The sequence below is a fragment of the Erythrolamprus reginae genome, chromosome 1 (genome assembly GCF_031021105.1).
Source record: "Erythrolamprus reginae isolate rEryReg1 chromosome 1, rEryReg1.hap1, whole genome shotgun sequence".
In the NCBI taxonomy this organism is placed as follows: Eukaryota; Metazoa; Chordata; class Lepidosauria; order Squamata; family Dipsadidae; genus Erythrolamprus; species Erythrolamprus reginae.
Genome location: NC_091950.1, coordinates 194958043 through 194985214, shown reverse-complemented (window position 1 = coordinate 194985214; position 27172 = coordinate 194958043). Strand labels below are relative to the sequence as shown.

General features: G+C 36.9%; 2 protein-coding genes across 2 annotated transcripts in view; both read left to right on the top strand.

The window, feature by feature from the left end:
* The window catches only part of LOC139157431 (titin-like), a 32332-nt gene extending 5889 nt beyond the window's left edge, over positions 1-26443 (top strand). Inside the window, exons 6-27 of the mRNA XM_070734193.1 lie at positions 7380-7667; positions 8381-8671; positions 9559-9846; positions 10893-10985; positions 11087-11369; positions 13976-14159; positions 14956-15045; positions 15166-15433; positions 17344-17553; positions 17671-17748; positions 17856-17882; positions 19024-19071; positions 19183-19242; positions 19349-19414; positions 20527-20688; positions 20758-20889; positions 21521-21613; positions 22720-22797; positions 24283-24348; positions 25440-25520; positions 25950-26000; positions 26367-26443. Of these exons, the coding sequence (XP_070590294.1) occupies positions 7380-7667; positions 8381-8671; positions 9559-9846; positions 10893-10985; positions 11087-11369; positions 13976-14159; positions 14956-15045; positions 15166-15433; positions 17344-17553; positions 17671-17748; positions 17856-17882; positions 19024-19071; positions 19183-19242; positions 19349-19414; positions 20527-20688; positions 20758-20889; positions 21521-21613; positions 22720-22797; positions 24283-24348; positions 25440-25520; positions 25950-26000; positions 26367-26443 (3014 nt within the window). The remainder of the gene's footprint in view (positions 1-7379; positions 7668-8380; positions 8672-9558; positions 9847-10892; positions 10986-11086; positions 11370-13975; positions 14160-14955; positions 15046-15165; positions 15434-17343; positions 17554-17670; positions 17749-17855; positions 17883-19023; positions 19072-19182; positions 19243-19348; positions 19415-20526; positions 20689-20757; positions 20890-21520; positions 21614-22719; positions 22798-24282; positions 24349-25439; positions 25521-25949; positions 26001-26366) is intronic.
* The window catches only part of LOC139169288 (titin-like), a 329115-nt gene that overhangs the window by 116523 nt on the left and 185420 nt on the right, over positions 1-27172 (top strand). The window contains exon 48 of the mRNA XM_070755280.1: positions 27036-27079. Coding sequence (XP_070611381.1) covers positions 27036-27079 — 44 coding nt within the window. The remainder of the gene's footprint in view (positions 1-27035; positions 27080-27172) is intronic.

The window sequence follows — 27172 nt, the reverse complement described above, 5'->3', positions numbered from 1 at the left end:
GTTCTTGGTTAGTAGATTTAAACAATAAGACCAACGTATACCATCATGTTTTACATAATCTTGCCTCCTAATGTGACAATGATTTGCATCTCATTCCAGAGCCAGCAACTATTGTAGAGAAACCAGAACCAATGACAGTCACCACAGGAGATTCTTGTACCTTAGAGTGTACTGTTTCTGGAACACCTGAGCTTACTACTAGATGGTTCAAGAATGGATACGAGCTCACTTCTGACCAGAAGTACAAAATCACTTTCTTCAACAAAGTATCTGTGCTCAAGATTCTGAATGCAAGTTTACAAGATAGTGGAGAATATACATTTGAGGTGAAAAACAGCGTTGGTCAAAGTCGTTCTACAGCTTCTGTACATGTTTCAGGTTAGTCGATTAATATAGGCAACACAATTCTATATTTCCTCTGCATTTACATATCAAGTTTCGCATATGTTGACTTCTGATGTTAGGCATCCATGTACCATTCCTAAATGCTTTAGAAATCAACTTATTGTGGAATATCTGGCAGAGGATCAGTTATAGCAATAAATATTCATTCATTCTCAAGTTATGTTTTACCTTTAATGTATGTAGTACTAGTAACACAATTGGGAACACATTTCTAAAAGGGAAAGAGTGTGTTTGCACTCAGTACTGTTGTAAACATAATATGCCCCCAAAATACCCCACTAAACTAGAAAAACGTGAAAATTCAAATTGAAGTAGACTTGGAAAAATGGAAGAATTTACAAATGCCATTAATTAGTAGAATAGTGATAATTAAAATGAATACATTACCGAGAATATTATATTTGTTTCAAATAATTCCATTAAATTAGAGAGTTCCTTTTCTGAAAAGTGAAGTAAGACAATAATAAAATTCATTTGGAAAGGGAGGAAAGCAAGAATTAAAATGAAACTTCTACAGGAAGCAAGATTGAGAGGTGGTGTATCTAATTAGAAAACATACTATCAAGCAGCAGCATTAACATGGTTGAAATAATAATTCTGCTGAGAAATGTAAGATTATTAACTCTGGAAGGTCACAATTTGCAAATAGATTGACATGCTTTTTTATAGTATGGGAAGAATAAAATGCATTCATATTTTCAGAATAATAATGATGATGATGATGGAAATGTCAGCAAATACCAGGTTCTTATCATCATATGTGGTAGATGTGTACAGAAGCAAGAAAATTTTGGATTAAGATACAAATACAGTTAGGAAAATGATGGACAGATTTTTTTTAATAGGACTTTTACCAGAAAAATGCAAAAAAGAAGATATATATTTAATAATACAGTGATACCTCGTCTTACGAACTTAATTGATTCCAGGATGAGGTTTGTAAGGTGAAAAGTTTGTAAAACAAAACAATGTTTCCCATAGGAATCAATGGAAAAGCGATTAATGCATGCAAGCCCAAAACTTTTGCCAGCTGAACCGCCCGTTTTTGTGCTGCTGGGATTCTCCTGAGGCTCCCTTCCATGGGAAACCCAACCCTGGACCTCCGTGTTTTTGTGATGCTGCAGGGGAATCCCAGCAGCACAAAAATGGGCGCTTCGCTGGCAACGGAAGTCCGGAGGCGAGACATCCCAGTGGCGATGGCTTGGGTTTGTAAGGTGAAAATAGTTTGGAAGAAGAGGCAAAAAAATCTTAAACCCCGGCTAAGATAAATATGTAAAGATTTTATAAAAGAATGAAGTGAAGTATGACTATGAGATGATAAATATGTGAAATGTCTGTATGGGGGGGAAATAAAACACTCTTTAAAAAAATAAACTCCCAAAGCGCTAATTTGTTACTCAAAAAATTGAGTTAAAGCCCTATTATTAGTGCAGTGGTTAGAGTGCAGTACTGCAACTTACTTCTGCTGATCACAGACTGCCAGCAGTTTGGCAGATTGAATCTCAGTATGCTCAGTAGCCTTCCATCCTTCCGAGGTCGGTAAATTTTTCAGATTTTTCAGGCAATTTGCTTACTCTCTGTAAACTAAGTGATTGGAGGGCTGTAAAGCCCTGTGAAGCAGTATATGTCTAAATGCTAATGTTATTGCTATTATTATCATCTGAGATGTATGTACGATCTGCTGTTTTCCTCAAAGTGTTGCAAGCAGCTTTGCACTATGAGTTTCACAGTTTTATACCTGTTTATAATATCAAAATACATGTATTAAAAAAGCGAAGTTTGCATTGCCTGGGTATGCCCTACATGGCACCGGACCAGATTACTTACAGGACCGCCTTCTGCTGCATAAATCCCACCAACTGGTTAGGTCCCACAGAGTTGGCCTTCTCCAGGTCCCATCAACCAGACAATGTCACTTGGTGGGTTCTAGGGGAAGAGCCTTCTCTGTGGGGGGCCCGGCCCTCTGGAATCAGCTTCCCCCAGAGATTCGCACTGCCCCCACCCTCCTTGCCTTCTGCAAGAGTCTTAAGTCTCACCTATGTCACCAGGCCTGGGACAATTAGATCTAGACCCCCGACCAATAAATGTGATGCATGGCGTGATTGAATTGGTTGATTGACTAATATATTGGGGTTTTAGCTGTAGTTTTTAATGTAGATTTGTTTTATACAATTTGTTTTTTACACTGTATCCTGTGAGCCAACCCGAGTTTTCGGAGAAGGGCGGCATACAAATCTAATAAATAATAAAATAATAATAATAATAATAATAATATCCGGGCCGACCTCGACTCCAATTGGGAAACAGAGTCGACTGACAACGAGTCAGTCGAGGTGACTGGGGCATGTACTTGTCCACCTGTCTGGGAAGAGTTTGATCTGGTGACACCTGATGAAGTGGACAAGGCCATTGGATCTGTGAGTCCCACCACCTGTTTACTGGATCCGTGTCCCTCCTGGTTGGTCTCGGCCAGCAGGGAGGTGACACGGAGCTGGGTCCAGGAGATTACCAACGCTTCCTTGGGGAGGGGAGTTTTTCCAACTCTCTATAAAGAAGCGCTCGTGCGCCCTCTCCTCAAGAAGCCCTCCCTGGACCCAGCCGTACTTAACAACTATCGCCCAGTCTCCAACCTTCCCTTTATGGGGAAGGTTGTTGAGAAGGTGGTGGCACTCCAGCTCCAACGGTCCTTGGAAGAAGCCGATTATCTAGGTCCCCAGCAGTCGGGCTTCAGACCCGGTTACAGCACGGAAACTGCTTTGGTCGCATTGATGGATGATCTCTGGCGGGCCCGGGACAGGGGTTTATCCTCTGTCCTGGTGCTCCTTGACCTCTCAGCGGCTTTCGATACCATCGACCATAGTATCCTTCTACACCGGCTGGAGGGGTTGGTAGTGGGGGGCACTGTTCTTCAGTGGTTCTCCTCCTACCTCTCCGGCCGGTCGCAGTCGGTGTTAGTGGGGGGTCAGAGGTCGACTCCGAGGTCTCTCCCTTGTGGGGTGCCTCAGGGGTCGGTCCTCTCCCCCCTGCTATTTAACATCTACATGAAACCGCTGGGTGAGATCATCCGAGGGCATGGGGTGAGGTATCATCAGTATGCTGATGATACCCAGCTTTACATCTCCACCCCATGTCCAGTCAACGAAGCAGTGGAAGTGATGTGCCGGTGTCTGGAGGCTGTTGGGGCCTGGATGGGTGTCAACAGACTCAAGCTCAACCCGGATAAGTCGGAGTGGCTGTGGGTCCTGCCTCCCAAGGACAATTCCATCTGTCCGTCCATCACCTGGGGGGGAACTATTGACCCCCTCGGAGAGGGTCTGCAACTTGGGCGTCCTCCTCGATCCACAGCTCACATTAGAAAACCACCTTTCAGCTGTGGCGAGGGGGGCGTTTGCCCAGGTTCGCCTGGTGCACCAGTTGCGGCCCTATCTGGACCGGGACTCATTGCTCACAGTCACTCATGCCCTCATCACCTCGAGGTTCGATTACTGTAACGCTCTCTACATGGGGCTACCTTTGAAAAGTGTTCGGAAACTTCAGATCGTGCAGAATGCAGCTGCGAGAGCAGTCATGGGCTTACCTAGGTATGCCCATGTTTCGCCATCACTCCGCAGTCTGCATTGGTTGCCGATCAATTTCCGGTCACAATTCAAAGTGTTGGTTATGACCTTTAAAGCCCTTCATGGCATTGGACCAGAATACCTCCGAGACCGCCTCCTGCCGCACGAATCCCAGCGACCGATTAGGTCCCACAGAGTGGGCCTTCTCCGGGTCCCGTCAACTAAACAATGTCGGTTGGCGGGCCCCAGGGGAAGAGCCTTCTCTATGGCGGCCCCGACTCTCTGGAACCAACTCCCCCCGGAGATTAGAACTGCCCCTACTCTCCCTGCCTTCCGTAAAGTTCTTAAAACCCACCTTTGCCGTCAGGCATGGGGGAACTGAAACATCTCCCCCGGGCATGTACAATTTATGTTTGGTATGTTTGTGTGTGTGCTTGTTAGTATATTGGGGTTCTTTTTTTAAACTTTTTCTTTTTTAAATATTTAAATTTATTTGAATCTATTTGGATTTGTACGATTTGTTTATGCTTTGTTGTGAGCCGCCCCGAGTTCGCGGAGAGGGGCGGCATACAAATCTAAATAATAAATTAATAAATAAATAAATAAATAAATAATAATAATAACAACAACAAAAATAATAATAATAATAATAATAATACTGCTTTTGTAACTTGCCCCCTCTAACCCCTTCCTGCAGATATTGCACCATATTGTAATTTAATTTTTATTTTGTGCTTACAGATCGTATCATACCACCTTCATTCACAAAACCGCTGAAAGAAACACATGGTCTCTTGGGTTCATCAAGTGTACTTGAATGCAAAGTCATTGGATCCCCGCCGATCTCTGTTTTTTGGTTCCGTGATGGTGAGGAGATCACAAGTGGAGAAAAATATCAGGCAACCCTTACAGATAACACATGTTCTTTAAAAGTGAATGATCTTCAAGAGTCAGATATTGGAAATTACACTTGTATAGCAACCAATGATGCTGGATCTGAGGAATGTGATGCATATTTCATTGTTAGAGGTAAAAATTTGACATTAAAATATATATTAAAATAAAATAAATACTCAAAAATCTTAAGTTTGTTTTTTATGTTCTTTAATCACACATTTATCATTAATGGTTTTTTTTTTAATGTATATCTAGAATCTCCATCTTTTGTGAAGAAACCCGAACCTTCGCAAGTTTTATCTGGAGCAAATGTAACGTTTACAAGTATCATTAAAGGAACCCTCCCACTTGAGGTCAAATGGTTTAGGGGAAGTGTTGAACTGGTTCCAGGACATAGATGCAACATATCTCTAGAAGAATCAGTTGCTGAACTGGAGCTGTTTGATGTTCACCCTGTCCAAAGTGGAGACTACACTTGCATTGTCAGTAACGAAGCTGGCAAAATCTCTTGTACAACTCATCTCTTTATAAAAGGTTTGTAATTATTTTGTCTTCTGGGTTAAACAAAAAGGCAACCATCAATCTTAAACAACTTTAAATCCCCCATCTTGTGCTATTTTTTACAGAACCAGCGAAATTTGTGAAAAAACTGAATGACTTCCATGTTGAGAAAGGAAAACAATTAATTTTAGAATGCTCATATACTGGTACCCCTCCTATTCAAGTGTCTTGGAGGAAAAATGGTATAAATTTAACTCATTCAGAGAAATGCAGTATTACCACCACAGAAACATCTGCCATACTGGAGATCTCTAATAGCAGACTAGAAGATGCTGGCCTGTATTCTTGCCACATAGAAAATGAATCTGGCCAAGATAACTCTCAGGCAGCTGTCTCAATCTTACGTATGTACCTTATATCAAGGAATATTTTAACAGAACTGTTAATTATTTTGTGGGAAACGAACTCATTTTGTGACTAATCTGTGCTTTTGTTCTATAGAACCGCCATACTTTGTCCAAAATCTGCAGTCTGTACAAGTGACCACTGGAGATTCTGCATCATTACAGTGTCAAATTGCTGGAACACCAGAAATCAATGTGTCATGGTACAAAGGAGACACAAAACTAAGATCCACCAGTACTTCTAAAATGCACTATAAAAACCAAGTGGCCACTTTGGTATTCAGCCAGGTGGATAGCAATGATAGCGGGGAGTATATCTGCAAAGCGGAAAACAGTGTTGGGGAAGCTGTGTCTTCAGGACTGCTATCTGTTCAAGGTGAGTGCTTTTAAAAGCTTGGGAAATACTATTTGTTACTCTGTTGAAAGGCATGAGGGAGGAAAAATATGTCTGTTTTTAGATGTTCTTTCCCAGTGGAGAATTTCTGTAGCCAATACAAGCAAGTTGATACATTTTATTAACAGCGACCCCATGGCTGTAGCTTCTCTCTTTATTCACTGTCATCAAAATAAGTCTTCCTTCTTTTATGTCATCTACCATCATACGTGTTTAAAGTTATCAGAAAAGACAATGTCCACAATTCACTGAAAGTTTTATCCTGTTTCGTTTAAGCATGTCTAATTGTATCTTATTAAGGATATTAATTTATATAGTGTATATATTACCACTGTAGATAGTCTTATGAAATAGGTAGATATAGATGTTCTACTATGAGTTTTAATTAGGGTTTTAGAACTTAGATTTTATTGTTTATTTCTTTTTATTGTTGTTTATAATTTATATTGTTGTAAACTGCCCTGAGTCCTTCAGGATTGAGTGGTATAGAAGTCAAATTAAGTAAGTAAGTAAGTAAGTAAGTAAGTAAGTAAGTAAGTAAGTAAGTAAGTAAGTAAGTAAGTAAGTATCTCACATTAGTAGACCCTGGACTCATAGAGTTGGAAAAAACTATTGAGTCTGTCATGTTGAACCCACTGATCAATTCAGAAATATACCCATGACCAAAAGTTGTCAGGGCCAAAAGTACATCAAAAAAGGGGGAATTCACTATTTCCTTTGATAATGCTCAAACTCAAATTCAGTCAGTAACTCTGCACAATATTTGTTTTCTTGCAGAACGTAAACTTCCTCCTTCATTTTCACGAAAATTAAGAGACATTCATGAAACTGTTGGCTTACCAATTACATTTGACTGCGGCATTAATGGTTCTGAACCAATGGAAGTAACCTGGTATAAAGACGGTGCACAGATAAGAGATGGCTACAATGTGCAAATATCGTATTTAAATAAAGTCGCCGTTTTACAGATTTCACAAACTGATATGAGTCTTGGTGGACAATATACTTGCACAGCTTCCAATGCCATTGGAACCGCTTCTTGTAGTGCAAAACTCATCCTTACAGGTTTGACAAAAATACATAACTCTCCTTTGATACTTGTATATGGCTTATAAAGTCTCAGTTATAAGCACAGTTCATTAACCTACTTTAAGTTCATGTGTGATATAAATCTTTAAATGTGCTGAATAAACAATTTACTTGTATTTCTTCATATTTTAGAGGGAAAGATGCCACCCTTCTTTGACATCCCAATTACGCATGTTGATGCAGTTGTTGGTGACAGTGCTGATTTTGAGTGCCATGTTTCTGGAACGCGCCCTATTAAGATTACATGGTCAAAGGATAACCGTGAATTGAGAACCGGAGGGAAGCACCAGATCAGCTATACGGAAAATATAGCCCATTTGACAATTCTGAAAGTTGACAAAGGAGATTCTGGAAAATATTCGTGTCATGCTAGTAATGAAGTTGGAAAAGAATCTTGCACAGCTCAACTTAATATTAAAGGTACTAGAAATGTTCATCAGTAAGATAAAATTTAGATTCCATTGTGTGTAGGCTTCTATCTAAAGAAACTCTCATTTGCATATCTTTGGTACCTGCCAGAAAATTAATGAGACCTGGGGCACCATTTGTAATGATGTGAGATATAATGCTAATGATCCTGCAGCTAAAATTGGGAGCCACAGAAATCAAATTCTCCTCCCAAGACTGTATGCCACTTTCATAGGGAAGTTCTAGAATTAGTATCTCTGTTTTAAATATATGCATTAAAAGAATCTAAAAGTTTGTGAGAGCACAGCAGCAGGAACAACATAAAACTAAAGAAATAAGATGTTCTTTCTGTTTGTACCAACATATTTTGGAATTCAGTTGGATTAAAATATGTCCTTGGTAATATTTTAATTTATGAAGATATATTTTACTGTATACTTTAAATGTATGAATCTCACTTTTTTAGCCACACAAAAGTGGCATTTTTATTTTGCTAGCTGTTAGCGTATTATTTTATTTATTTGCTTCATTCTGTTTTTGTTCATTTTGTCTTTTAAATTTTGCTATTCACTGACCAAATGAATATTTTGATTGATTACCATGCACAATTGACAAACCTTGTGCCATTTTGAAGATAACCAAAGGCAGTCGATGGAATTTTAAAACACTTGCCTGAATATATCGTTCTCACTAATTTATTTTCCTTTTATCTTGCTTTCTGACAGAGAGACAGAATCCACCTACATTCACCAAGAAGTTATCTGAAACAGTGGAAGAAACAGAAGGAAGCAGCTTTAAACTAGAGGGCCGTGTTTCTGGTACCCAGCCTCTGACGGTTGCTTGGTACAAAAATAACCAGGAAATCTATAGAAGCCCTAACTGTGAACTAACTTTTGAGAACAATACTACTCTGCTACTTATTAAAAATGCAGGACAAGCTGATGCAGGCTTATATACCTGCAAAGTATCCAATGAAGCTGGGAGCACGCTGTGTACTTCCTCCGTTGTTATTAAAGGTTAGTCCATTTCCTAGAGGCTTACTGTACTATATTTATTCTATTAGCTGCTACTGTTTACCATTGGTTCCAAATGATAGGAACATTAATTCTGATGTATTTGATAACAAAAATCAATTCTACATTTGTATATGGTTTTAAACCAGGTTGCAGCACAATAAGGTGTCAGGAAACTATGCTGGATAGCTGAATTATTTCAATTTCAGTTCTTAAAATGTTCAATCATATGCCTATCTCAAGGGTATACCCCTTTTTTGATAATTGATTGATGGGATTCTGTAAAAATAATTGTTCTTCGTTTAAAAAAATGTTATTGCTCATACTCAAGGCAACACATTTCCTGGTAAAAAAAACAATTATTTTATTATTTTTCACCCTCAACCTAGAAATTTCCCTCAACCTAGAAATTTCCTCATAGAGGAAAATGTTAGAGGAAAATGTTTTTCAAGGGGTCCAATTGAGGTATATTATACATATTGGCAATTTTTATCACTCACCAGCATCTGCATTTATATATAAAAGTATGCCAATAAATTCATTTCACTTACTCCAATCAATGATCCAGCTAGAAGTATTCATCCATTTTTTCCCAAATTTAAAATAAACTTCATCTTGACAATATTTATGGTACATTTAGCATAAAAGATAGATAATGGATATTGCATATCAAACATTTTGAATATCATTTCAAAACATGCTAATTAAATATCTCCATTCCGTATGATTACCAAACAGAAAACTCTTTTTCCTATTAAAAAATTGTACTAAAAATTGAATTAATTCATTGCATCATATTGCTATTACTTTGATATGTACTTTTTTGTTTAAGATTAATGTTAATCTAACTACTTTCCTCCTCTTGCTTTCTTAATGTTATCACATTTCAGAACCTAAAAAGCCTCCAGTATTTGACCGACCTCTTAAACCAGTGACAATAGACGAAGGCAAGATCCTGCAACTTGCTTGCCATGTAGTTGGATCACAGCCCATTAAGATCCAGTGGCTCAAAGCTGGGAGAGAGCTCAGATCCTCTGATAAATGCAGCATCAGCTTTGCAAATGGAACGGCTCTCTTAGAGATCCAAGCAGTTACTAAAACTGATTCTGCAGAATATGTGTGCAAAGCCTCAAACGCAGCTGGAAGTGATTCTTCTAAGTCAAAAGTGGCAGTGAAAGGTACAGTTAAATTGAATATTTAGAGGGAGAGAGAACAGCAATTCAAAGCCCCAGGAACTACTACAAAGACTTCATAAACATGCCACAATGAATTATTTTGTCAGGCATTTAATGCACTGCAGCATACATGAAATAGGCATAAATTACATGCCTTAATAGTAGCATTTAATAATACCAAATAGGAGCACTTAATTTACAGTGGTTCAACTGAAATTAAATCAAACAAAACTGCTCTAATATATACCCTGTATTTGCAGCAGTTTTAGTCAATGCTGTTTTACTTCTTCCTGGCATACATACCTATCATGACACTCACTTTTGCGATAAGCAACATTATGCAAAGCACAGAAAATTAAATAAAATATTAAAGAAATTAAAGGCATGAAAAAATTAGAATATAGAATTGAACAGAACATAATAGCAGAATTGGAAGGGAACTTAAAGGTCTTCTAGTCCAACCTCCCTATACCATTTCTGACAAATGGTTGTCCAATCGCTTCTTTAAAACTTGCAATGTTGGAGTATTCACAACTTCTGGAGACAAATTGTTCCACTGGTTAATTGTTCTGTCAGGAAATTTCTCCTTAGTCCTGGATTGCTTCTTTCCTTGATTAGTTTCCATCCATGGCTTCTTGTCCTACCCTCAGGTGCTCTGAAGAATATCTTCGCTCCCTCTTCTTTGTAGCAGCCACTGAGATATTGGAACATTGCTATCATGTCACCTCTAGTCCTTCTTTTCATTAAACTAAACATACCCAGTTTCATCAACAGCTCTTTATATCCTTTAGCCTTCAGTCCCATAATCATCTTTGTTGCTCTTCGCTGCACTCTTTCTAGAGCAGGGTGTTAAACTCACGGCCCACAGGCCAGAAGCGTCATGTTCTGGCTATGCCCACATCAATATTATATCACTGCTAGATAATAAATTCTTTAGTTACAGTAGAATTCAAATTAAGGGGTGGGGATTCATCTACGTATAATGGTTGTTTTATATGAGCATTGTCATTTTCGGTTCTGCAACATCATTATTTTGCTTTGCCTTCCAGAAAAACCCGCAGCCGCACCAGTTGCTAAGAAAGCACCTACTGATGGAAGGCTTTACTTTGTCTCTGAACCTCGAAGTATCACTATAATTGAAAGTGAGCCCAGCTTCTAAATATTTTCTTCTCCATATCTGTTGACTACTCTCTTCCTTCAACCTATGGTTGATATTTTCTTTCCCCTATCTTTTTTCAAACAGAGAGCTTAGCAACCTTTACTGCTAAAGTTGGTGGCGATCCAATCCCCAATGTGAAATGGATGAAAGGGAAATGGAGGCAACTCAATCAAGGCGGTCGTATTACAATACAGCAAAAAGGAGATGAGGCCAAGTTGGAAATCAAGGATGCAATGAAAACTGATTCTGGGCAGTACAGATGTGTGGCTTTTAATGAGCATGGTGAAATTGAAAGTGTCATCAATCTTCAGGTTGAGGAACGGAAGAAAGAAGTTATCGAAGGTGATTTAAGAGCAAAATTAAAGAAGTAAGTGTTAACATTTTCCAATAATTTTAAACTGTAAAATAGAAAGCTTGCTTTAAGTTAGAAGTTGCAGAATAAAATATAATTCAGCTCATTTTAAAGTATTCCTTTATCCTTCTTTAATGGTGATGACACTAGAAGTTATCGTATTAAAAATAGATGTATGGATGAGAAGTGTAGAGTGAGGGATACTCAAAAGAGGTGCCAATGAATATGCCATTTTAAATGCCACAAAGATAAATAAAACAGGTTAAGGAGGACCTTAACATAATATCATTATATGTACCAGTTATATCTTTTCGTGGATTATAAGGCCTTTAGGATCACTCCTCTTATTTGCACTACAGTATTGTATTCTCTGTGGAAAATCATTCATCTGGTCCAGAATATGGCAGTGGAAATTATTATGAAGGCACTTCTTGATTGCATTTCTGTTCATCCATGTAAGGTTTCAAATTTGCAAATTTTAATGGTTGCCATTTAGCTTCCAGATGCAATTCAAGGTTCTAATGGACTTCCATAAGGCCTTTTGAGATTTGTGACTTAGATATTTACAGGATTACCATTCTTCAATTGTCTGCCTATACCAGTGATGGTGAACCTTTTTTTACTCAGGTGCCAAAAGGGTGTGCACATGCCCATTCCCATAATGCAAAGCCCACCCCTCACCCATGTATGCATACCTCACTGAAGGCTATGGACTTCTGGTAGACCTTTCCCAGACTCCGAAGGCTTTCCTGAAGCCTGGGGAGGGTGAAAACAGCCTCCAAAAGCCTCCAGAAGGTCAAAAATCAGCTGGCCATCACACATGTGTGCATTGGAGCTGACATAGGGCAACAGCTTGCTTTCCCTCAGATATGGCTCTGCATGCCACCTGTAATATATGTGGAATAGGTTCGCTGTCACAGGCCTATACTATTAGATCTGACAGGGTTGAGTTATTCTAGATCATACAGCAATGTATACAGCAATGTACATACAGGAATGTTGTATAGTGGGAGCCTGCAGAAACCGTTTCTATAATGCCCTGCATAGCTTTAGGAAACATATCCACCATAATACATACACTCTTTTATTCTTAAAGGTTTTCTTTAAAAACTTGTCTCTTCCAGCAGGGCAATTAGTCAGTCCAGTCAGTCCAGTCAGCGAAGCAGTGGAAGTGATGTGCCGGTGCCTGGAGGCTGTTGGGGCCTGGATGGGTGTCAACAAACTCAAACTCAATCCAGACAAGACGGAGTGGCTGTGGGTCTTGCCTCCCAAGGACAATTCCATCTGTCCGTCCATTACCCTGGGGGGAGAAACATGGATCCCCTCAGAGAGGGTTCGCAACTTGGGCGTCCTCCTCGATCCACAGCTCACATTAGAGAAACATCTTTCAGCTGTGGCGAGGGGGGCGTTCGCCCAGGTTCGCCTGGTGCATCAGTTGCGACCCTATTTGGACCGGGAGTCACTGCTCACAGTCACTCATGCCCTCATCACCTCGAGGTTCGACTACTGTAACGCTCTCTACATGGGGCTACCTTTGAAAAGTGTTCGGAAACTTCAGATCGTGCAGAATGCAGCTGCGAGAGCAATCATGGGCTTTCCCAAATATGCCCATGTCACACCAACACTCCGCAGTCTGCATTGGTTGCCGATCAGTTTCCGGTCACAATTCAAAGTGTTGGTTATGACCTATAAAGCCCTTCATGGCACTGGACCAGAATATCTCCGGGACCGCCTTCTGCCGCACGAATCCCAGCGGCCAGTTAGGTCCCACAGAGTGGGTCTTCTCCGGGTCCCGTCAACGAAACAATGCCACTTGGCGGGGCCCAGGAGAAGAGCCTTCTCTGTGGCGGCCCCAGCCCTCTGGAACCAACTCCCCCCAGAGATTAGAACTGCCCCTACCCTCCTTGCCTTTCGTAAGCTACTCAAAACCCACCTCTGCCGCCAGGCATGGGGGAATTAAGACTTCTTCCCCCCCCCCTAGGCTGATACAACTGTATGTATGGTATGTTTGTACGTATGTTGGTTTTATACATTTAGGGGTTTTAAGTTAGTTTTTAGTATTGGATTTTTTACTGTATATTGTTCATGTATATTGTTCATGACTGTTGTTCGCCGCCCCGAGTTTTCGGAGAGGGGCGGCATATAAATCCAATAAATTGAATTGAATTGAATTGAATTAGTGAACCCACTGGGGTGTTTGTTTTTTTAAAAAAATCTTTCCTGGAATGGCTGTTATTTTGTATTATTATCTTTGCCTCTTCTATTTCAAACCTTCTTTGTAAGCCACCTTGAATCACTTGTAAATTGGCCATCTCTATTAATTGAAAAAAATGAACATTTTTATACTTATTCTAAAAGTTTTAATTAATGAAAACACTCTCCAAATGTCTTACTATGTAAATTTTTGTTAAGTTTCATTGGGTTGTGAAATGAAACACCGAAGTAGGTCCAACTCTGTTAAATCCATAAGATTGAAATCAAAGCAAGCATTAGGCGTTCCTTTAGCAAAGAACCCTACTTTATTAGGCTGAAGATGCTTAGAATCTTGGAGAAATTATAAATCCTTTCACGCAGGCTTTAAATTGGTGTCTATTTGCTTAATAAGTTCTTTATTTCTGCAGAACTCCAACAAAAAGGAAGGAAGGTGAGGAAGAACAGGCAATTGATATCATGGAACTCCTAAAAAATGTAGATCCTAAAGAATATGAAAAATATGCCCGCATGTATGGAATCACAGATTTCCGAGGTCTCCTACAAGCATTTGAGATGCTAAAACAAAGCCAGGCAGAAGAAACACACAGACTGGTAAACACAAATGTTTTCTTTTATTTAATGAATCATTTCAAATCATAGTTCTGTTACTCTAAAAAGTGTATTGAAAGTTTAAGTGGTCGAATTATTCATTTAAAATTAATATTATGCAGTGGGCATTATTATCAATTCTGAATCAAAATCAGTAGTGGTAGTTTCACTTCAACATTTTCATACTCATTGTTAATAAAAGCCAAAACCCCTTCTTCCCTTTTGAGTCTGCACTGTGGAACTTCCACTAGCATTTCCACCAGCTTCCGCTTGCATTTTTGAGAACTGTTCATCTGATTCAGAAGTGTGTTAAGTTGTAAAGAGACTTTACTAATCAAAATTAATATCTATAATTAAGTTTGTGGGCTACAATCTCCACCAAACACTAAAATATACAGTATATTCTCTCTGTGGTTTTTCCAATCAACTATCTTGAAAATTTGGAAATTAAAGTCCAGTAAATCTGAACGGCACCAGTTTGGAAAAGCTGTACTAAGCAATTTCTGTTCAATGGTGGTTTTTTTCCAGGGATTAAAACACATGTCTTATGAATATCTGTAATGCTTTCAGTCCTGAAAGAGCAAAGAGAAAGTTAGTTTAATAATTCTGAGTAAGGTCCTATTTTTGAACAAAATATTGACATTTCCAATATATTAAAGGCTAGCCATTATGTAATTAGTGCTGAAATGGATAAAGATATTTCTTTCAGCTTAATAAGGCTTTGCCATTGTGTTATTTATACTGTTTATAAAATAGAACATTAAACAATTATATTAATGCATGGTCTTGGTTTTAACAGGAGATTGAAGTAAAAGAGAGATCAAGGAGAGAAGAACAAGAGTTTGATGAACTTGTAGCATTCATTCAGCAAAGGCTTACACAGACAGAGGTAATTAATGCTATTTATAAATTACAATAATATGTATTAATGCTGCCTGTTTACAGAGTTATCATGTAGCGGGATTAGTGCTTAACACAGAGATTCAAAAATATGAAAAATATTTTTCAGCCTGTTACTTTGATCAGAGATATTGAAGATCAGACTGTGTTAACAGAGGAAGATGCCATCTTTGAATGTGAGATCAAAATAAATTATCCAGAAATTAGACTGACCTGGTATAAAGGCACAGAGAGATTGATCTTGAGCAAGAAGTATGAAATCAAAGTTGACGGAGACCGGCATATTCTTAAAATCAGGAATTGTCAACTTGGAGATCAGGCAAATTATAGGGTGGTCTGCGGTCCACACATTGCCAGTGCTAAGCTTCATGTGATTGGTAAGTGCAAAATTAGTGCCACATTTGCATCAATCAAATATTTAAAATGATCTGATAATTTTATTATTTTCTAAAACATGCATTTTTAACTTGCTAACAGAACCTGCTGTTGAACGTCACCTGCGTGATACTTCCCTGAAAGAAGGATTTACCTGCTCTTTGACTTGTCAATTCTCTGTGCCAAATGCAAAATCCCAGTGGTACAGAAACGGAAAGGTCCTCCAGATAGGAGGAAGATATTCCACAGATGTCTCTGACAAAGTGCACAGACTCATTATCAAAGATGTAAGAACAGAAGACCAGGGACAGTATACCTGCAAATTTGATGATCTAGAAACAACTGCTGACCTAATAATTGAAGGTTTGTAAAGAGAGTTTGTGTTGTCATACAATAAGCTGATTTAGATAAATTTTAATCACATCTTAATAACATAATTTCTCTTCTAAAGATATTTTTATTTGTTTCCAAATATTTATTTTCATTTATAAAATGTATTGGCTTTATAAAATGTATCTTATCATAGGGTAATTCTGGGCAGAATGTAATCTTGCTGTTACATAAGAGCTAAAACATAAAAAGTTAAAAACTAACATTAAAACCAAAGACACATGGGGAGGGTGGGAGCAGAGTGTTGGGGAGTTGGGATCTGTTATTACTCAATCAACCATCTCCATTGCGCCATTCCCCCCTGGGGCCCAAGATGACTGGCAAAGCCAAGTTTTTTAGGCCCTTACAAAAGGGACAATCTCACATTGAGGGGCAAGGTATTCTAGAGAGCAGGAACAGCAGCAGAGAAAGCCCTACACCTGGACCTCATCAGTCAAAATAATTGGGCTAATGGAGTCAGTAGCGTGCCACCTCTGCCCACCTAAGAAGTATGGTTCAATCCCAGTGGGATGAAACTGTCCCTTAAGTCATCCTGCCATTGGTTACCAGCAATTCAAAAACCTGAATTGCTGGTAACCAATGCAGCTCACAGAACAGTGATGTTAGAGGGGCCATTATTGGTACCCAAAAAACCTACACACTCTGCTGCACTCTACACCAGCTGTAGTTTCCAAATGCTCTTCAAAGGTACTCCATGTAGAGCGTATGATAATAGTCCAGTCATGAGATACTGCCGGCCTGAGTACAAGGAATTTAACTATGGTTTGTCCTTTTTTTTTCAACATTCTTATAACCTGATGAGAGAATTTTTAATTATGATCTGATTTTGCTATGATTACAGCAATTAACTGTGCTTCCTTTACTATGAGTATGAGAAAGACTGTAAAACTACCTGCTATAGGTAGTCCTCAGTTTACAACAGATCATTTAGTGACTGTTCAAAGTTACAACATTCCCGAAAAAAATGACTTATGACTGTTTTGCACACTTACAAACATTGCAGCATCCTCATGGTCATGTGATTAAAATTTGTATGATTGATAATTGTTTCATATTTATGACAGTTGTAGTGTCTTCGGGTCAGGCGATCCTTTTTTGCCAAGCAAATCTCAATGGAGAAGCCAGATGATTCGTTTAACAACTGTGTTGCTAACTTAACAGCTACAGTGATTCACTTAACAACTGTGGCAAAAGGGTCAGGATCATAAAATGGGGCAAAGCTGACTTAACAAATGCCTCGCTTAGCCATAAATGTTGGGTTCAATTGAGGTCATAAGATGAGGGCTACCTGTACTTCAAATCCATTTTGAAACTCAAACTGCATTCTCATGAAGACAATAAGCACTGTCTGTATGTCTTTGTTTGAATTGAAACATGCCCGGGTATGAGTATACCTACCCATGCACAAGCACATAAGCATACAAGCATATATCTGCACGTATAATATCATGGGGGGGGGGAAGTAATTGTAAAATGAGAATAATTGTCCTTTTTTCCTCCTCATTTACTTCAAAAACTACAGCTGAACCAATTCAGTTTACAAAGACCATCCAAAATATCGTGGTCAGTGAACACCAGTCGGCGACCTTTGAGTGTGAAGTCTCCTTTGACAATGCAATTGTCACATGGTACAAAGGGTCAGTGGAACTCATGGAAAGTCCCAAGTACAGCTTTAGAAGTGAAGGCCGATGCCATTATATGACTATCCACAATGTTACCTCAGACGATGAAGGTGATTTGATTCTCTTTCTTGCTGGGCTTTCCTATTTCCACAAACTGCCATAAATACCATAACACCATTCATTTTTTAAAATCCACATTTTTATTTATATTTTTTATTTATTATTAGGAGTATATTCGGTTATTGCTTGTCTCGAACCAAGAGGTGAAGCAAGAAGCACCGCTGAACTCTACCTCACCACTAAAGGTCAGTACCTCATTGCTCCATGTTTCACATAAGCCTGGTCTTGCTGAATAAATATTTCTGAGGTGAAAAAGATTCCAACTACAATCATTTGATTTCTTCTCTTGCAGAAATTAAACTAGAAATAAAGCCTCCAGGTAAGGAAAGGACACAACAAATATCTTTTGTGTCACATTTTATTTTTATACGTGTGTAAAAGGCTTTTATAGCTGTCCATATTGTAACTGCAATTCTGGGATATATACAAAACAGCAAAAAAAATAAAATAACAACAGCAAAATCTCAATAAGTGGAATAAAAATTGATGCATCTCAGCATAACATTCTACCATACATGCTCTGGCCCAGTGTAAAACATCAAAACTAAACCTTTTCTATTTTTATTGGCCACCTCTTTATCCTGAGTTGAAGCAAGCGCTGTGAAGATCTACTATGCACGGGATGCCACGTGTTACCAAAAATGCATTGCTGCATGCAGAAAAATCTGCTTCTTTTATAATCCTGCACAAATATTTGTCAGTTAATTTTTTTTACATAGTCGGCTGCATATGCTGCAATTAAAATGTTCCTTTCATTTTATCTGTGGTTGTATTGTTCCTGTTAATAGTTTATAATGATGCTCATTTAGGATGAAACCATGTTCCATAATATAATTCCCATGCACTACAAAAAGCCATCTGAAGTAGAAAGGGCTACCAGCTATTCTTTCCCAAGGGAAAGAGTCATTTGCATTAAGTGGTTTCAAGCAAGAAAATAATGCAATATGGGATTTTACTACTTAGGATTGCACTCTCATTCAGAATAGCAATAGCAATACAACATAGATTTATATACTAATTCATAGTGCTTTACAGTCCCCACTAACATGTTTACAGAGTCAGCATATTGCCCCCAACAATCTGGGTCCTCATTTTAATGACCTTAAAAGGATAGAAGACTGAGTCAACCTTGAACCAGTCAGAATTGAACTCCTGGCAGTGAGCAGTGAGCTGTTTTGTTGCTCCTTCCCATTGGTTTTGCATTTTTCCCCTCTGACAGTCAGTCAGTTTTCTGGCCCAAAGGCTCATTCATGATCCTTAATTACTATCTATCAGGGCTCCCTCCCCCAAACATTTTGTAAATATCATGTTCTGCACAGCCTGCTGATAGTTATCTTAAGGCATGGATGAGGCCATATGTATTTGAAAAGCTTGATGCTTGGAATATTAGAGCAGTATTAGTATACAGCGTATAATTAGATTAATATGATTACTTTATTACTTGTTCAATGGTTTTCCAGATGTCCCAGATGCTAGAGTTGCAGTTCCAGTTGAAGTTCCAACTGAAGGTAAACTATATTTTTTAAAAGACTGTTATTAACTTAGACAAAGAAGTATTTAAGAACTGGGCACTCCATGAAAACATTTTAATGAATATATTTATTTCCTTTTTTTACAAGATATTCCTATTCTTCCTATCTTAATTCCCATGCCAGAAGAGAAGAAGAAAAAAGAAAAAGGTACTGCAGCTTTGCACTTCAGAATTTGTATTCATTGGATATTTCCAAATATTCCATTTGATTGGTTTCTTTACATGCTTAATTATTTTCAATTTTGTTTTTGAAGTTGTTAAAAAGAAAATAATCAAAAAGGTGACTCCAAAAGTCCCAGAGGAAGTTCCACCTCCTAAAGGTAGGTCAGATTGTTTGTTCTCAAAATATAAAGGATATTTATAAACAACAAAATATTAATGAAGAAAAACATATCACGTCTTTTTGACCTTCACTTATGTTTTTCTAAAGACTAGTATATTTCACATTTACAGTGAATGATCCAAGTGCATAGCAGCTCATACAAAAGAGATAAACTCTTTTATACAATTTTTCTTTAAAAGTTTAGCAGAGCCTCCTCAATTTTTAAATGGGAGTGATTTGTTTGCAGTTTTATTATATTAGATTCTGATATGCGAATTTGAAAAGCACACATATTTACATTTTTCTCTTGCTTTATGTCTTGTTTTTTGTTCTTAAAATATGATCCTATATCTGTTAGATTCATTGAGTTTATTTTTGTACAGGTAAAGTACACTGTTAAAACTCCAGTGGAAGTGACAAGTGCTTATTAATACATAACTCACTGTATAAATTAGTAAACTGAATCCAGTGTCATCTCAATGTTGCTTGAATGAATCAGAACAAAATCAAATCACATTGAAGTGTGGTTGATGGTAGGGAAACAAATATCTTACAAGGTATATTTCATATGTTTCAGTACCAGTCAAGAAACCAGAACCTCCACCTCCTGCTCCAGTGCCAGTCCCAGTCCCCAAAGTAGAAGAAGTTATTCCAACCAAAGGTAAATAATCCAATATTGACATATGTTTGCCCATAAAATAATATAATATAATAAACTGCTTGGGCAATTTAAAATGTGGATGTTATTCTTCCTTATCATTTAACTTCTAATAATCTATACCATGTTGAATTTTTCCTTTCTTCAACATTCATGTTGTTACCCTATGACAGATGGGAAACTTCTGACACATGTGCCTACTGACTAAATTACTAAAATATTTGACCAATATATTAAGCATTTGACCAAAAGAGGAGGTGAGAATTAGGATTTCCATTCATCGGAGAATTTCAAGTTCTAATAAATATGTCTACTTTGTACCAAAAAATTGCCTATGTTTTATAAAAGCATGTCTTTTAAAAAGCAACTATGTATTATTTCTGAGCATCTGCATTTATTAATGTATGAGAACACTGATCTCAATTGTTTGTGCAATGTTTTATTTGCAAAAGTTCCTGTCAAAAAAACTGAAGAGATCAAAGTGACAACTATGGTTAAGAAGAAGGAGCCTATTTATGAGAAAAAGGAAGAAATACATGAGGTTCGCAAAGAAATACATGAAGAATGGGAAGAGGAGTATGGGGAGAAACATGAATACTATGAAAAGCAAGAAGGTTATGATGAAGGGGAAGAGGAATGGACATATGCAGAAAGAAAAGAGAAAAAACCAGTTTCTCATGAAGAATGGGAAGAGGAGTATGGGGAAGAACATGAATACTATGAACGAGAAGAAGGTTATGAGGAAGGAGAAGATGAATGGGCTTATACAGAAAAACAAATAACCCTCAAGAAAAAGCCAGTTTATCATGAAGAAGGTATATTTCTTTTTTCTGTTTCTCTTTTAAAAATAATAATAATTCTTATAGATAAATTTATCAATTTCTGTTGTTTTACTAAATGTTCTGCTTGATTGCAATGGTAAATTAATACGATTAGAAAAATTACTTCTTTTTTCAACTGTTTACCGGTAATTGATGGAAATTATTTAGTGAGTAAGTTTAATCAGGTTAATTCTGCTAACATGCTTTAGGAGAACAGTGCAAATAATATTTGTTCAGATAAGGTGATAGGTATGATATAATGATGGAATATTTAAATTATATCCAGTACTTAATTATATTAATCTAAACATTTATTTTTTTCAGATTCACCTCATACTTTACTTTGCTATAATCACATACCACTACCTAAAGGAAATATAAGAAAATTTGATATGTATTTTTAATTAAATATACTAATTTTTGTGTATTACATTTTCTTAAATGGATTTTTTTGCTCTTAGAACAGAGACCTTAGAACATTTAGACAAGGAAGGAAGTAAAATGAATAAGTCACTAATATTGTTTTAAATTAGCATGGGACATTAATAAAGTATGTCAAAGATCCCAAAATATCTCTATTCGTTTCTTGAAATGCATCTGTTACAGTGAAATGTATCTGTTACAGTGGTCCAAGTTCCTAAAAAGCCAGAACCTGTACCAAAACGTCCAGAAATTTCAGCCAAGATAGAAGAAAAGAAAACACTTACAATACGGAAAGGTTTGTGCATTAAAACAATAGTGCTGCAGCATGATTCTTTTAAAATTTGCTTTTTTTTAGGTGCATATTTACTAATTAGTTTATATAACAGATGACTTAAAAGTAGATTAATTATTCTCTTTATTTTCACAAAATCCAACTGTAACAATCATAATCCTTTTGGACTTTAAGTGCTATAATCTCCGTTTTTTCCCCTTCCTTTGTAATACTCCTGGTTGACAATTAGCTGCTAATTTCCACTCCTGGCTCTTTTTAAAGTTTCCTTTTATCTGTAAATTGGTCAATCACTCACCCAGTGCAATCACCATGTTCACTCGCCACTCCTGCACAGTACTTAGATCAAGGTAATGCCAAAACAATCCACATTTTCTTATTCCTGCTTCTTTCCACCTGGCTGCCCTGGCTTCTTAGCAACTGGCAATGGCCACTTTCCCCGGCTACTGGTTTCAGAGACTTCAGTCGATCCTCCAGGGAAATTTCCTTTTCCCTGTTTGCTCATGTCTCTTATCCACTGTTCCTCCAGGACAGTTTATGTCAATAAAGACCCCGAATCAGCTGGGGATTCTATGTTTCTTCGGGAGCCCCCAAAGCACACATCATCTTGCCCAGGAGTTGGCCACACACACCCAGGAAGTTTTCATTCTAATCTCCCTAGCAGATCTCAGAAATTTGGCAGGATTTCTATAGCATTCAAAGTAGTGCAGAAAAGGGGTTATCAATGGCAGGAGATTCTCCATCACTGATTGAAGTAATTGGGCAAAGCCAAGCTGTCATGAAAACAACATAATGTAGTATATATGAATCCCAAATTTATATGCCTTTTAAGAAATCAGTGAACTAGAATGTGCGCTTCTCTTTTCTGGCACCGAAAAGTTGGATATAATGAACTTAGTGGAGGCAAAAGTGGAACCAGAGTTGCTTTCAGAAGTAGAGTTTGAGACAAATGAAGGACAATACAGGGCTCAACTATGCTCCATCTCAGAAATTTTGGAGGTTCTTTTTTTCTTGAATCCAGTATGATTTTTTAAAATGGTATTTGTGACGGACCTGACCATGTCAAGGATAAAATATTCATACTCATGCTAAGTGTTTTAAATCCTCTTTAGTTGTTCGGAAGCCTGTAACTGAAGAAGTAACAAGAACAGCTCAGGAGATGGAGGAAGAACAACTGAAAAGAGTTAGAGGTAGGAATGGACAAAAATTAAATTAGGCTTTTTAACAAGGAATGGTTATATGAATCTTTTGCCTTAATTTAGTATTAGGAAAATATAGGAATACAGTATGTGCATGCTGCTCATTTTAATTTTGTGTAGTCCTTGGTCTATTTACAAAAATCCTTGGCATAAAAGTATGTCCTTTAATTACATATACAAAAAGACTTCTGTGGCTAATAACTGGCCTTTATATGTTAAAATATTAAATAATATGTTCTAGCCACTTAAATGAATTACAGTCTCAAACTATGATATACACATGATTTTTAACAGAAAATACTATTTTCTAAGGGATCACGGGGAAATTGCCTTAAAAGTAATGGTATCTAGCTAATTGTTAAAATATACATAGCTAATTGCTTAGAGCTGCTATACTCTACTATCTTCTTAATTTTTCCCTACAACTTAAATGTTAAAATAGTCATAAAAGTTCTGTTCAACTTGATTTAGAAAAAGAGATGGAAGACATCTCAGTTTCTTTGCTGGTTTTGCTGCATATCTTGGTACTCTCTGAGCTTGCTTGTTTTCTTGCAAATGTTTCATTACTGTAACCAGGTAACATCATCAGTGCTGGTAACACCAGTTACAGTTACAGAGTTACAACACCAGTTACAGTTACAGAGCACCAAGAACCCCTCATATTAACACTGAGCTACAAATATTCTCCTTTGCTGATATGCTAACCTTTCCTCATTTTATATGATTCCATTTATTAAAACTTGCTAAGATTTAAGCCAATCTTCTTAAACCCGGTGCAGTTAAAATGTATTATTGTGAGTCATACAGAGTGGCTAAAGATGGATGGCCACATAAATGTTTTAAATAAATATGTAAAAAAACATAGATAAATGTCTTTGGGCTTCACCCCTCCTGCCCCTCCCCAGGAATGTGCTCCTGGTTTGGACTGGTTCACCTGAACCGGTAACAACGCACTGGGGATATCATGATAATGTCACCAGCCCAGTACAGTTGGTGCTGGTCTGTAGGTAGGCACTTCCATATCTTTTTTTGATCTTTTTTTAAAAAAAATTTCTTCTGAGCATGCACAGAAGCTGAGTTTCTGGCACTGTGCATGCGGTTGCTATCTTGTTTTCAGATTATTATTATTATTATTATTATTATTATTATTATTATTATTATTGGACTTTTTGGCATCATAAATGAGATGTGCCCACAGAAGCCCCATGCAAGGCCCATGCAAGGCCCACATGAGGCGCAACCATGCAGCATGGGAGAAAATAAACTGGCAACGAGTTAAGTAGGAATCCACCCTGTTCCCCCCCCCCCAGATTTCAGCCAGCCTGGCTCAACTGGGGGGGAGCAGAACTCAGGTTTGAGAAATCAGCTTTAAAACATTATTTATTTGTTTATCATTTTATCCTTAATTATGATCAAAAGAGTTCGATGTACATTGTATTTGGAAATAATCTTTTATATATTTTTACATTCATAAAGCTCCAGAAGTTCCATCCAAAAAACCTACAAGGAGGGTCGTTCACGAGGAAGTTATAGAACGGAAAGGTACAAGAAATCTCCTTTTCCATCTCTTTCTAGATTCTTGTGAAACACCTGTAAATCATATCCATTTTTTCCTACTTTTTATGGTGTTGTTCACTTTTTTCAGTTCAGGTTTTTTTTCAATACAATTCTACCAGCCTTTCCCTGTGAATGCATGTACAAATTATTTAGTTGAAGAAGCAAAAGATTTAAAATAAATGCGACCTCTATGAAAATGTTGAAGCCAGACTCCACCCAAAAGCAACAATATTCTGTATAGAATTCCTGCCAATTAATCATGTCCTCTTCCTTTAAACAAAATAGCCAAGGTAATAAAGAACTTGAAAATGCCATTTCCTTCACACCTTCCAGCCTTTGAATTTTTTTCCCAATAGGAATTGGTACTGTACTCCCGTTACTTAAAATGGTGAATCTTCATTGAGAATCATTCTAGAAGTGATAAATCATTAACTGATGGTGCACACTGTACATTGGTTGCATGATTGAAAATAAGAACATTTGCTTTATATGAGCAGAAATGTTACATGCATTTTTGTTCCTTTATGAGATTTGGCATTCATCTATGCCCAGCAGATTAGTTGGTATTTAGAAGGAATTCCAGGCATGGATTAGATCAGGAGAGTCAAAAACATCATAGATGAAAGTAATGGCAGATCATTTCCTTATTCTCCCCCCAAAAAAGTACATGACCATCCTAAGCTCAGTTAGAGACAATTTTTATATTGGGGTGGGGGCAGGATTGGGGTATATCTCAAAACATGCATATGCTTTATATTCTTATTCATCTTTGCAATTTTTGGAAATAATTATTTTTTTTATTCTGTTTGTAATATTTGGAAACTGATTGCTCCTTGTCAAAACTATTTTTGCTTTCTGATGTCAAATGCAAAATGCTATAGAACGTTTTAAACTGAAAATGGGCTATTCTAAATGTTCCTGAACTTTTATGTTGAAATGTTGGAATATTCTAACTGGCTTGATTTACATCTTATCTATGATTTTTTTTTGAGTCTGGTATATAATATAGTAGAAATATGTTTGCAAACCATTTTCCTATGTGTAATTTAATATTTTTGACTGAATTCTTATTGCAGTCCCAGCTGAAAAAGAATGGAAAATTTCAGAAGAAAAAGTGACTGTTTCATATCATGAAGAGGAATATACATATGGTTCAGGTAGTTACAAACATATATTATTATTATTATTATTATTATTATTATTATTATTATTATTATTATTATTATTATTATTATTATTATTATTCTCTTACCACCTTGTTCTATATAAAAAATGAAATAGGCCAATTAAATTGCATTTGTCTCTATTCAATGTTCTGTTAATGTGGCAGCTTTGCACAAAACATAGAACTTTCTCCCACAAAAAGGCAGCCTTATTCTTTTATTTGTGAGTCTTCTATTTGTGAGAACCTGCTCCCTTTAAAATGCTTAAAATATTTATAATCTTAGAAACAAAAATACCTCTCTGAACAATCAGAGCAGATTCTAGGTTTTTATTTAATATCTCTGTTTTATCTTACGGATCATTTTCAACAGTGTTAAAATTAGTGTAAATACATTTTTTAAATGTGATAATTCTCTTTAAAGAACCAGAAGAGTACGAGCATGAAGGTTTCTACGTTGAATATCCAACTGAAGGTAAATTTGATTTATTCTATTTTAACCTAGCTTTATCCATGCAGTAATAGATTATTTCATATAATTTCTAAACTGTTCTAAACATGCTCTGTGCAGTTATTTCTGTATATCCTTTTAAAAATATATCAATTGGATACATATGACAATTTTAGACTAGTAAATTGCACCACTGTAGTTGAATCAACTATAAGACAGAGGGTTTTTGATCAAGATCAGAAACATAATTGTACATTGGAGAACAGATAGCAGGAACAGCTCTATCTCATTCTGTTGTTAACTGGCCATGTAAAATGATTTGGGTATTTTGAATTGTATGTAGAAAGTAGGGTAAAGTCAACCTTTTAATTTTCCCATTTTCCTTTAAAGAACCAGATGAGTATGAAGAAGAAAGGGTCTATGTAGAAATTCCTGAGGTTCCACCACCTAAAGGTAGATTTTTTTAAAAGCAATATCCATTTTTTTAATTTTAAAAGATTATGACATCATCATTAAAAACTTCTGAGAATCACTTAAAAGCCAAGTTTGGCGCTATGATATCTATGGGCATCACAGCATGCATTTTCCCCAATGGTGTGTACATTATTCCACAGCAGAATTTAAAAAAAATAACACTGTTAAATAAAGTGAAATATTTTGAGTTTGCTAAATCTTCAATATTAATATTCTTACATAGAATCTTTTAGATTTTGAAGAAGAAAAGTGAAATTCTGAGAGATATGGTAGTTTTTTTAGATTTTTGACAATTTGAAACGAAGTTGTTTTATTCAATGTCAAAAATAAACAGGCCCAGAAGAACTTATTTGTTCTTCTGGGGCTATTTGCTTTCAAGCTATCAAGATCTTGATCCTTGCATCTCTCTATTTGTTATTTCATATTCTTGTTGGTCTTTCCCCAAGTATTTGAGCATCTATATATTTCACCTATAAAAAAATTAGCAACTCTACAGTGTTTTTCAAATGTAATGTTAGTGTTGAGTTTAGTCTATGAGAAAGATCTTGATTTTATCTGTTTAAACTAAAAATTATTACTATCTAGTTCCAGGAGTCCCTAAGAAACCAGAAGAAAAGGTTCCTAAGAAAGTTGTACCTCCACCAGCTAAAGGTGAATTAATAATAATGACATATAGATTAGTACAATAAACTCAATGTCTTTTTGCTGTAGTAGACAACCTT